We start from the raw sequence: 13,018 nt of genomic DNA, 5'->3' as shown, positions 1-13,018 counted from the left end.
TTTAGTGCGCATTTAAATCCTTTTATTGTTTTATCTGTTTTCTCTGTGATGCTTTTGCCCTAAGAATAAATATACTTTGCTTTGGAAGAGCTGTGTGGTCACTGTTGGTCTCAGAGAGAAAGCAATGCACAGGTGCTGGCTTATAGGGTAGACTGGCTCACTGGGGGTATCACAGTACATGGCAGGAGGCTGTGAAGACTTAAAATGCATGGTTAGAAAGGAGCCACTCTGTCCCTGCCCAAAGACACCATATCTGGGGGCCTGACGCCAGACTTGAGACTGTTGGAGTGGACCATGGAGAGGGAACAAGGATGCAGTTACCCTGAAACTGTGACAATGCTGTTTGTGTTGCTTTGTTGTGGGTTGTGCGGTTACTACTGCAGGTTCATACTGTTGTAACTGTGACATCCCATGACAGAAATGCTGGGCTATAGAGCAGAGGTTCTCAATTTTATCCACGTGGGACTCAAAGGCCACCTGGGATTCCTTGATGCAACCCACCCACTCCTACAGTCCTTTGTGGAGCCGTGGAAAAGCAACATGGCTGTGTCTGAGAGGACTGTCTTTAGGGGTGACAAGATATTTTGGACTCGATAGCCTAGTCAGTCCTGGACCTCTGCTATGTGACTCTCGGGAAATTCTGAGTCAGCCAGAATTCACTCTGGGGTATGTCTACACAGCAAAGAAAAAACTCTGGCTGGCCTGCACCAGCGGACTCTGGCTTGGGCTGTTTCATTGCCGTGTAGACTTCCGAGCTCTGGGACCCACCCACCTCGTAGAGTCCTAGAGTGGGGGCTCCAGCCCTGAGCCCACACGTCTACACAGCAATGAAACAGCTCCACAAGCCTGATTCGGCTGGCATAGGCCAGCCACTGGTGTCTGGTTGCTGTGTAGACATACCCTTGGAGGCCCAGCTACAGGGTAATTCCTGCAATGCACCATCTACCCAGCCCAGCCCTTTATGGTCTTCTCCTTTAAGCAGCCAGCACACACAATATTTGGCTTCCCCTGCCATTTATCCAAGGGTGTTTTTAATTTTTCATAATACTTTGCTGGTTAAGAACATCTGAACAAACATCTGCTGCAAGGCTTGTGGTGTGGTGTGTGTGTGTGTGTTGGGCGGAGCGGGGGGGGACAGAAGGAGGTGAGCCAGCCTTCAATAAGTGGTCAGAGAATCCAAGCTCATGTTGCTGAAGGGGAAGAGTGAGGTTAAAATGTTTTACATTTCTGGGGCCGAATGTTGCCAGAAACTGTCTCAGTTTCTGCAAAGCGGCCCTACGTCTCCTGCTGATGCCTCAGAATTCCCCATGCTATGGAAAAGAAAGAGGAGCATGTTCTCAATCAAAGAAAGAGGCTATCACTTTACAGACTGAAGCCTCCCTGCCAACTTGGCTTAGCATTGAAAAGAACAAAGAGCGACCCCAGGCCCTCAAAAAGTCTCTTCTGAAAAAGAATGCTTGCAAGGAGGAGGCTGGGGATGGCCATCCCCGTCAAGGCGGGTTGCTGCTCGTCAGCCACCCAAAGACCTCAGGGTGGTTTGGCTGCAGGCCGGGACCAAAGCACCCATAGTGTAGGAGAGACTAAAGTGTGAGCACGTGGTCCCTGTTCCTCTTTGGTTGGTGGCCCTGCAGAAGTGGAGATTGAGCACTGGAGACTCATGTTCCCCATGGGCTGCTAGGTTTAGCCCTCAACACCCCGAGGGTTTGTGGGTTTCTCTTCTAGTGGCTGCAGGCTAGAGATTAGAGCGGGTTGGGAATTTTTTACAGAAACGATTACTCCATCGGAGAGTGTCAAATTTGTCAAAACTGCGACTTTTTGCAAAAATGTATCAGTGTCAACAGAAATGTCAGGAAGGATCCTCAGGTCCAGGGTAGAATCTCTGGTCTGCCCCGTTATAGCCAATAGGCCAGAACCTGGGTTCCCACAGCTCAGCTGAAGTTCCGAACCTAACCCAGGTTCAAGACCTTGCTCTGAATCAGGGAGGGCGTGCTCACTGCTGGGCTAATGCCTCTCACAGGGCGGGGCTTTCATTGTGGTTTCATGAACATTTTCATCAGGGCTAGACTCGTTCTGATGTGGAAACAAAACCAAACGTGGCCATGTTAACATTTTTCAGAAGACAGAATTCTTGTTTCCCCTACAAGAGATGGGCCCGCAGTGAAACCCTGCCCCCGAGCAGACCTGAAGCTACGTGTTGTAGCTTGGGTCCTTCTCTAAGCAAGGCTAGTCAACCAGCCAGACCCTAGCCCCGGCAGCGGTACTGCTCTCCTCCCTCTCCCTAACCTTCGCCACAACCTCCTGCAGCTTCTCACACAGGAGGTAGAACCTCATGCTTCCTCCTCGCCTGAGAGCACTGGTCACTGCATAGAGCAACGAGAAGACCCCTGCCAGAGCTTCAGTGAGCCACTGCTCCCCATGCAGCCAGCCTCCCCCATTTAGCTTCTCCACAGGCTGAGGGAGGAGAAGGGTCAGAGAGTACAGCTTGGAAGGGAGAGGTACCTGGCATGGCAGATCTATGCAGGCTAAAGCCCTGACCTGGCTCTACCTCCCTTCTTCCCTGCACAGCGCCCCTGAGTGGTTGCCCCAAACACAGGAAATTTGGCCCAGATCCTCAAAGGTATTTAGGCTCCTAACTGCCAAAGGCTTTTGAGGATCTGGGCTTTAGTCTGTACCCAGACCATGAGTATAAGTGCTGGAATAACAAGACAGACAACGGTGATACATCACCTACCATGTAATGTAGACAGAGCGAATCATGAAACCCAGTTAATGGGGACAGACCTCAGATGACCCGCTTATGCCTGGGGAGAGGAAGAATAGGCTCAGATTACAGTGCAGGGCTAGGAGACCAGGGTTTTGTTCCTAGCTCTGTCAGGGCCTGGGGCAAGTCACACAGCATGGGCTGCTGTGAGTCACCAAAGCTGCCCGGGGATCCCTGTGGAGTTTACGCTCCACAATGACTGCGGAAGGTGTGACTAGCGATCATCGGGAAGGGCACTTAATCCAAACAACAGGCCAGCCCCTGGGCCACCCCAGGCAAGCAACTCCCATGATATCTTGCTCCAGCCATGTCCTATTCTTTTAGCAAGCCCAGGAACTCCTGTGACCCAGACAGGGGTCCCCGTTTGCCTTCCAGGGGAAAAGGGGAGCGGGAGGATTCAATGGCTGGGAAAGAGGGAGGAGGGCGTGAGGACTTGTGGGAGGAAGGGTTAGTGTGTGGGTTGACCAGCAAGGGGGGAATTCAGAGCAGAATGCTTGTGAGAGGGTTTGGAGTAGGTTCAGCAGGTGGAAAGGAGCATTGAGGAAGGTGTGGGTTGTAGGAAGGTTAAAGAGGTCACTGAACAGACAATAATACTCATCCTCAGTATTAAGAGCAGACTTAGTATCTATCTAATTTATCTAGCCATCCATCCATCCCCATACACACCTCTATATCTACCCCATACACACACTTTATCTCTATCTATCTATCTATCTATCTATCTATCTATCTATCTATCTATCTATCCCCTCCCCTGCCTACACACATTTCTCTCTCTCCATCCTCTCTTCTGTGGATTATGCAGTGGAGAACCTCAGGTATCCACAGATCAGAAAGAATTTCAAGAAGCAGATGGTACCAAAGCTCATGGACTACTGAACCAGGGAGCATGACCTCACACTAATAAACACATGGGCCTGGGCACTGCAGGCTTTTGCATGCAACGGAATAGCTCTGTGCACAAACCGATGGGTTTGTGGGTTTTGCTGCCCAGCACAATGTGTGTTAATAGCTTTAAAAAGGACTGAGTGGAAAAAAATCTTGCAGGGCACAAATGCCACCTCATCACCACGATACAGACCTTGATGGGTTTCCGGGCCTCTTCCCATCCTCAGCATTTCTAATCCCTAACCCGGCCCCACCCTGGTTAGTTAAGAACCTCGTTATTAACATTAGAATTCCTTAGCCTGCCGTAGAAGAGAAACACATTGGTTCCATTTTGGGGACTCCTTGTTTGCGTTGTTTAAAAGAATGCAAGAAACAATGCCGGTGCAAACTTCCTGCACACACACACACAAAGGCCACAACCACATGAGGTTAATTGTGCTAGGTGCTGTACAAACATATAATCAGTAACTGTCCTTGCCCCAAAGGGCTCAGAAACACAATGGCTGGCAGAGAAAACACTAGTGAAAGCTGGACTCGTTCCAAATAACAGTGTCATGCTAAAACAAACACCGTGGTTCACTCGCAAGTAATAGTGGGTGTAAAATATTGTCTTTGGGAAAGAAAAGTTACCTTGAGAATAATCCCTAGATCTTTCTAGTGCTTTTCATCTGTAAATCTCAGAGTGCTTTACAAAAGAGGTCAGGGTCATTATCTTCATTTTACAGATGGGGAACTGAGGCAAAGAGCAGTGAATAGTGAAATCATTTAGTCAGCGCCTAGCTTTGGGCATTATGGGCCAGATTTTCAGTGCTGAATGAGTAATCTAAATAAGTGGCCATATTTTCACATTTTGATTTCCATCCATCCGAGTTAAAATGGGACATATTTTCAATTTTTTAATAAAACAATCCTTGATCAGAAACAGAGCAGAGAAAGGTGCTGGGTTGACAGTGGCAGGGCCCTATTTTCCTCACCCTATTTCACATTGACCCTCTCTACACAGAGGGTTTCCACAGGCCCATTGGAAGTGCCAGACTGGATCACACCAGGGGTCGACCTAGCCAAGTAGCATTTCTCCAGCAGTAGCCAGCACCATATGTCAGAGATCGCAGTCCCTGAAGTACATCAGCAGAGGGACTAAACTGTGACTTTTTTTTCTTGCTCTCTTTCAGCTTGAATTCACGCCCGATCAGATTGAAGGTGAGGAGGATTTGCTTCTCTTTCCAGGCGGTGGCGGTGGGCGGAATGAACACAGCCTCTGGAGCTTATAATTAACTTGACAAAGAAGATACTTAATTAACAGCTTTGCTATTTGTGGTATGGTCGCACCTGGTGGCCTCAACTGAGATTGGGGCCCTACTGCGCTAGGTCCTGTACAAACGCATAGAAAAGGACAATCCCTGCCCCTTTGGGATAAATAGACAAGACAGACAATGGGGGCTGGGGGAAGGAACAGATGAGCTAATGACTTGCCCAAGGTCACTCAGCAGGACAGAGTGGGGACTAGAACCCCCGTATCTCCAGTTCCCAGCCAGTGCCTTAGTCACTGAACAAACTGTCATATCACCCCAGCTTTCTACCCCATAATGCCAGCAGTCCACTGGGGTAATTCCATGGCAACAGATAAATGCTCTGGTCAGGGCAAGTTCTCTCTAAAGGCAGGGGCACAAAACCTAACAGTGAGAGCGTATTCCAATGTGAGTAAAAGGCACATCACAACTGTGTTTTTTCTCTGGGCTTAAGCAAAATAGGGTTGTCCCTAATTTCATGTCTGGAGCCAGATCCTCGGCTGGTGTAAACTGAGGTAGTTTCAGTTATTTCAGCTAGCGTTAGTCCTTTCAGTGGTTATGTTTCTTTGGGCTTGTCTACACTACAGAGCCTTTGCCGGTATAGCTATGCCTGCTGAGCGCCCTAGTGGACATGCAGTGTAAACCAACAGACATACTGGCATGGCTACACCACCTCCCCATACAACTTTAGCACTTTGCCGCCATAGATTCATAGATTCCAAGGCCAGAGGAGAGCACTGTGATCATCTTAGTCTGGTCACCTGTACAACACAGGCCGTAGAATTTCCCCAAAATAATTCTTAGAGTAAATCCTTTAGGAAAACATCCAAACTTAATTTTAAAATAGTCAGTGATGGAGAATCCACCATAGGATCATAGAATAGAATCATAGGACTGGAAAGAAACTTGAGAGGTCATCTAGTCAAGTCCCCGGCACTCATGGCAGGACCCTTGACTCTTGGTAAATTGCTCCAATGGTTAATTACTCCCATTGATAAAAATGTATGCCTTACTTCCTGTTTGAATCTGTCTAGCTTCAACTTCCAGCCATGGGATTGTGTTAGACCTTTCTCTGATAGACTGAATAGTTGTTCCCCATCTAGGCATTTATAGACTGTAATCAAGTCACCCTTTATCCTTCCGTTTGTTAAGGTACATTGAGCTTCTTGAATCTATCACTATAAGGCATGTGTTTCATCCTTTAATCATTCTCGTGGCTTTTCTCTGAACTCCCTCCAATTAATCAACCTCCTTCTTGAATTATGGGCACCAGAACTGGACACAGGATTCCAGCACTGGTTGCACCAGGGCCAAATACAGAGGTAAAATAACCTCTTCTCTCCTACTTGAGATTCCCCAGCTTATGCATCCCAGAATTAAATTAGCTGTTTTGGCCAGAGTGGGTATGTCTATGCTGCAATTAAAAACCCATGGCTGGCCCATACCCAGCTGATTCGGGCTTGCAGGACTGACACTAGGGAGCTGTTTCATTGTGGTGTAGATGTTCAACTCGGGCTGGAGCCCTGGCTCTAGGACCCTGCAAGGTGGGAGGGTCCCAAAGTTCAGGCTGCAGTCCAAGCTACACATCTACACTGCAGTTAAACAGCCCCTTAGCCAAGCCCCTTGTACCGAATCAGCTGGCACAGGGCAGTGGCGGGTGTCTAATACCAGCGTAGACACACCCTCAGTCACACTTGATGCTCATGTTCAGCTGACTATCCACCATGTCCTCCAAAACTTTGTCAGAGTCACTGCTTCCCAGGACAGAGCCCCTACATCCTGTAGGTATGGCCTAGTTGCGTCTACACGAGGGGTTTTGCCAGCATAGCTGTGTCGGCTGGGCTGTGTGTGATTTTTTTCACACTGCTTGCTGACATAGCTGTGCTGTCTTATTTTGTAGTGTATACGAGGCCTATGTACCAAAAAGTCGTTGAAATGTCCCTCTCTTCTTTTTCTCTTTCTTACTTTGATGGCTAATTTTGTTTGGGTCCAGATCCTTCCACAGCAGTTCCCTGGCTGTGTGTATGCACGGTGTCTAGCACATCGGTCTCTTGCTACGTGGTGGGGAGAGTAGTGGTCTATGTCAGAAGCAATTTACAACATCTCTCTGCAAGGAGAAAAGGCAGAGCCAAGGCTCCACCAGTGCCCCCCGCCCCCAGTTCTGGGCATGGAGTAAGCTGGTGCATAGCACCTCCTGGCCCCTGTGCTGCTGGACCCAAGATCTGGGCAGACCCTGCAGGGGTGCAAGAGAGACTGAATTCCTTGGGCAAGTCACCATCTAGCATGTAAAGCAGGGGTGAGGTGGGCCCCCTGGCGGAGTCTGGAGAAGTGATCATTGATGGTACTTGGTCATATGGTTGGCTTGGTGACGCTTGGTCACACCGAGATGCTGCAGAGGGCAACAGAGACTTTCCACACGAATGTTCCTTCAGAACAGTAAGTGGGGTTTTTTAGTTCCATTGTTTGTCCCTTTGGATGAGGTGTATCTCCTGACCCTTACCCACCTGGTGAGCACAGCTTGTTTATCTCACAATGACCAACGCTTTCTTTCTTATAAGCTACACACATCTCCTCCTCGATCTCACAGCACTCGATCCCTGAGCCGTGTCTGCCCTGTTCTTACCATGCCTGCCATGGAGACATGCTGCACAATACACTGAGGGGAAGGGCACTTTAATTTACTCCTTGATGAAATTAAGACACGTTCCCAAATGGCTCTGTGGTGCTCGGCAGAGGGTTGAAAATCATACGTCGTTCAGATTACAGACATGCAAAGCAGATTTATTACATTAAGGAAAACACAAACGCCCCAATGAGAAAGAATAAAATCACTCAATGTAACCATATGTCCTTTCTTTAAAAAAAAACAAAAAACAGCCCTTCTTTGCCTTTGAAAACTTTTCCCTGAGTTAAATTGGAATTTAATCTGTTGCAGCTACATAATGGAACTCAGAGCATTTATTTTATTTTAATTTATTTCATTTGAAGGAAAAACATCAAGCTCAATTTCCTAGCCGGCCACCCCAGTCCCAGAAACTGAGACGGAAGCCGATCTCATGTAGTGCTGCAAATACCACATGATGTAGCTGGCTGCCTGTAGCTTGGCACCCAATGTAGGATTTGTTTAGACATAATTGATGCTTTGTGGTTGAACGTCTGATGGGGTTTTTAACAGGTTCTCAAATGTTTGAAAGGTAGAGCTGACAAGCTGGTTATCAGCACAGCGGAAAACTCCCCTATGGGTATGGGCCACAGGCTGATTGAAGGGAAGGAGGATGGGTTTCTTACTTTCAAGGGTTTTTCTGATCCAGGACGTACTGGATTCATGCCTTTTGTCTTGAGCCATAGGTTCTGCCACTGATGTACTGCAAGACTTGGGAAAGTAATTTCACCACCCTGTGCCTCAGTTTCCCTTCTGACAATAATAGATCATTTAAAAAAAATGACTAGAGATTCCGTGTGTGTCCATTTCTGGGGCCCAGACTGTGTGGCCTGACACACAGAGCCACTTTGCTCCCAGTGAGATGCTGCACTGAAGCACATCCCAGAGAGCTTTCCACAAAGGGTAAGAGAAACGCCCCATGTCTTAGGCAACAGTTCCCATCTCATTGAACACAGCTACTGGCATCCAAGGTTGTGTGTGAGCAAATGGTGAGCTCACAGGGCCACATTCTGAGCTGCAAGCCAGCCCCCTTGCACCATTTCAGTGGCACAAAGGGGTTGGAAAACAGCTGGATTGCCCCTAAAAGGTGATTCTCCTAAGGCTGGAGAGTCCCTTTCTGGCTCCTATGCTCTGTCCCCTCCCACTGCCCCAATGGCCCTTGGTATAGGAGATATGTAGGGGAGGGTAGAGGAGAGGGCATGGCTGGAGCACTGCTGTACTCTGCTGACTTTCAGCCAGGAGAGAACCTCTGGAGACCACAGATATATGGTGTATTTTGGAGCAGCCCTAAGGCTGCTCTAAAGTGCAGCAGGTCCAGGGCTGGTATAGACCATCCCTCGAATCAGGGAGCCATGCCCATCTCCTTCACCCACAGGCTACCAGACAGAGCTGAGAATCCAGGTTTGCCATATTATCTAGTGGCAGTCTCAAAGTGGGACCCGCAGGCAGGGACCACGTCAGCCTTTGTGTCCATGAAGCGCAACACACTGCTCCCGCACTGCATCAGCAACAGTGGGAGTTACTGAGGGGAGGAAAAACACTACAGGGCACCAAATCCCAGCCCATGCCAACTCCGCTCTGCTCTATTGACGCTTCCACATACCATGGTGTGGGTGCTGTGAGGGTAGTGCCGGCAGAAGCACCGGTCAGTAAAGGCATCACGTACTGAATGAGCTAAAAATACTGCCCGCCCATCCGGTCCTTGGTGCAATTCCTTCCTGACCCTCATTGTGGACTGGAGCCCTGAAGTTATTGGCAGTGGGTGTCTTTCCATTGATTTCAATGAGCTGTAGATCAAGCCCTGATCTTTCCCTGCTGCCTTCTGGGCTCAACCTAGGAGTTTCATCAAAGGAGATGCCTGGCCCCTTTTCCCTTTGCGTAAGGAGTCAGCTGCAGCAAAAAACTGATGAGAGCAATCTAGTCTGTTTGATTCTGCAACAGGCAGAGGAAGATGGAGTGGAGGCGTTCGAGTGAGTTTCCCACCCGTGGAGTGGAGCATGGTTACTGCCGCTCATCCTGCTACTACAGGGAGAGGAGAGACCAGAGAGATGGGGTGGGGAAGAGCCCCAAAATGAAGAGTGCCCAGGAAGGAGGAGAAATACAGAGACGAGGAAACAGAGAGAGGCCTGTCCCCTTGCTGTTTGGTCTGGACAGTTTAAGATGATGGGTAGATTACGGGAACTTCAGCAATGTCTCCGAGAGGGTGTTTCAGTGGAAGTTCCCAAATCGCAGCATTGCCGAGGGGGCTAATGGAATCAGAGCAGACCTGCTTTCCCACAGTGCAGCAGCCCTTTCCCTCCCGCCTGCCCTCCAGCAATGCATGGCAGCATCAGGCCAAGGTCTGCGCTGGAACTCAAAGTCACAGCTCTGCGAGCGCCACTGAATGAGCTAGACGGAGATCGGAGCTCCTGCCGACAAGGACTTTCGAATCGTTAAGGACAGGCCAAAGCAAACGAGAGAGAAACACTGCGAGTAAAACCCGGTGTGTTTTTTCAGCTGCAGTAAGGCAAGAGCCGCCACAATGGCAGGCCAGAGCCGCCACTTTCACCTTCAGCCCACGGTGATGGAAGGGCCATGATCTTCGGACAGGTTCGCAGCAAATGGCGTGGTGATAACCAGCCAGGCTGGGGAGAACCTCATTCTTGGCAGCAAAGGGTGGAGGAAACAGACCGATTGCACCGTGTCTGGTGTTGAATCTGGCCAGGCTTCTATCTCCAAGTTTGTCTCTTTCCACGTCTGCTTTCCAGAGGCATCAATTTGTTTCACTCCAGGCGGTACGATAAAAGGGCATTTTGTTTTCTATCTCAAAGGCCATGAATTTTTCAGAGGCCGGGATGTCTAAGTGGTCAGAGCACAGAAGGAGCCTCTTTCTGTCCCTGGCAAACCATCAAAGTGAAGGAGCTTAGCCAAGCCCAGTCTATGGTTCTTGTTCCTAGACAACCAACCTTCAGTGCCCTGAGTGGTCCCTGATCTAGTTCTATGATTCTCAGACTGTGGTCTGGGTGTGTCACTGCGGGTGAAGAGATGTGATTGTAGCCTCCAGCAGTCAGCAGGCTTTGAATCTAGCACCTTTAGCATGGACCTCCACTGCTGGAACTGAAGGAGTAACTCTTTTAGCTGGCAGCAGTAGCAGGCTGTTATCCTCAGCATGGTGCAGCCACTGGAGGGGGACAGAACCCACACTTTATAAGCATATCCCAGGATCATATCGCCGTCTAGTGTGTGGCCTCCATAAGTAGAACAACCTGCTACTTACACCTAAGAGAGTTTGCCGTTCGCCTGGGAGATGGGTGCAGAAAGAGCTGGGTTCAATCCACATTGACAGCTTATTGAGCCTGTATGTATGTCACCCTGGTTTGTTACAGACGAGCCACTGGAGGGTCACAAAATAAATGGTTTTGAAAGCCACGCACACGTGGGTTGGGGTGGTAAAGGAGAGGCGAGTCCAAGAAAGGACGGTTCTCTGGTGAAGTGGGCTGCTTCTTGGGAAACTGATTTGGTGTTAAGTTATTGGGCCAGATTCTCATTTACACTAAGGCTCCGATGGAAAGGTTCATTTACATCCACATCAAGGTTCCTTTACACTGGCAAAGCATGTAAAGGGGCCGTTGGGTGAATCAGGCCCAACAAGCTAGCAGTCAGTTAATAATGAGGACAGACAAATCTAGAAAATCCCCAGCTGCTGGAGACGGGACACTAGCGGGGAAGGCTCTGAGTAACTTCAGAGAATTCTTTTCCAGGTGTCTGGCTGGTGGGTCTTGCCCATATGCTCAGGGTCTAACTGATCCCCATATTTGGGATCAGGAAGGAATTTCCCCCCATGTCAAACTGGCTGAGACTCGGGTGGGCAGGGGGGTTCGTCTTCATCTGAACATGGGGCATGAGTCACTTGCAGGTTTAAACTAGTGTAAATGGTGAATTCTCTGTAACTGAGGTCTTTAAACCACACTTTGAGGACTGCAGTAACTCAACCAGAGGTTAGGGGTCAATTACAGGACTGGGTGGGTGAGGTTCTGTGGCTTGCAACGTGCAGGAGGTCAGACTAGATAATCGTGATGGTCCCTTCTGACCTTAAAGTCTATGAGTCTATGAGAAAGATCCTCTAACCCTTCAATCCATGCCCCAGATCCAGGTTCCAGCTCTGATCGCTTGTGGAGACTTTCCACCTTTGTACGCCAACAAATACAGTCACCAGAAATGTGTCTCATGTCAGGAGAAGTAAATGTTGCCAAAGAATTGGTTTTATACCCACCTCGCAAACCTTGTGCTTGGATGCATCATCAAGCAGGTACTTCCCATCACAGACTTGTCCTAATTCCATCTCTCCTTCACCTCCTAGCGCTCTGTGGACTATGGGTCAGAGGATGAGCCCCTAAAGCTGGTGAGCAGTTGTTCACACGGGCAGTCTCACTGGAGTCCATGCTCACCAACCTCTAGACTCCAGTCCCACCACCAGTGGGGGGCTCAATGCAGGAATGAGGTTCTCTGGCCTGTGTGATGCAGGACCCCAGGCTGGATTATCACAATTGTCACTCTAGCTTTAACAGCTACACATTACTGAATCTGGCCCTTCATATTGCAGTTATTCCTCTCCTGTCTGCCTTTCTCTCCCCAGTATGCATGTCATAGGAGTCTGGTGAGACTAGATTTCCTTAGCCCTCCCTGAATCCTGTTTCATTCACTTATTCATTAGTTTGCATTCAGAATTTTGCTCACTTCTCCTCTCATTTTTTATCATCTCTCTCCTTTATTTCCATTTTTTCATTCTTTCCACTGGCATCTCCTGGCAGCTTTCTCTTTCTTTCCCTGTTAGTCTCTTCCTTCTCCACTCTCCTTTTTCCTCCTGCAGCACTTTGCTTGTTTCTACCCGCCTGCTCTTTTCTTCCACTGCTTCTTTCTGCATCCCCTCTCTCTCTTCCTAGATATGCACAGTCTCTCTGTCTCTCCCTGTCACTCTGTTTTTCTTCTTACTCTCTCTCTCTCTCTTTCCCTCTCCTGGGCGTTGTCCCCATAGTCAGGGCAGACACCAGATCTCCTGGGAATTATTTGCTACAGCATGGGGCTCATCTCACGGTACCCTTGCTGATGGCTGGACAGAGAACGCCATAGTGCGTGGTATTCAAATTTGCTCCATTTCCAGCTGTTCTCTTGGGATTCGGGGCAGCAGGGAAATCCACCTATCTATCTTAGATGCTTAACCTCTCACCGTGCCGTGGAAGCCCCAAGAAAGCTTAAGGGCAGGCCTGAACTTGATTTGAAACTGGGCCTCTTGCAGCATCTTGTAATAGGACATGCTGCACCATAGTCACCTGCAGCTCGGGTGGTTCTTTATTGTAATGAAAGTGTGCTCTCACGAGAGCACAGGGTCTATGGCTTTGGGGGATCGCTTGTGGCCATATACAAAAGCATCCCTCTTTC

General features: G+C 49.0%; 1 protein-coding gene across 1 annotated transcript in view; it reads left to right on the top strand.

Moving 5' to 3' along the window:
- Positions 1-13,018, top strand: part of MYL3 (myosin light chain 3) — a 36,706-nt gene that overhangs the window by 13,922 nt on the left and 9,766 nt on the right. The window contains exon 2 of the mRNA XM_077809536.1: positions 4,822-4,849. Within this exon, the coding sequence (XP_077665662.1) occupies positions 4,822-4,849 (28 nt within the window). The remainder of the gene's footprint in view (positions 1-4,821; positions 4,850-13,018) is intronic.

This window comes from Eretmochelys imbricata, chromosome 2 (genome assembly GCF_965152235.1).
Source record: "Eretmochelys imbricata isolate rEreImb1 chromosome 2, rEreImb1.hap1, whole genome shotgun sequence".
NCBI lineage: Eukaryota > Metazoa > Chordata > Testudines > Cheloniidae > Eretmochelys > Eretmochelys imbricata.
This window is presented reverse-complemented; position numbering and strand designations above follow the sequence as displayed.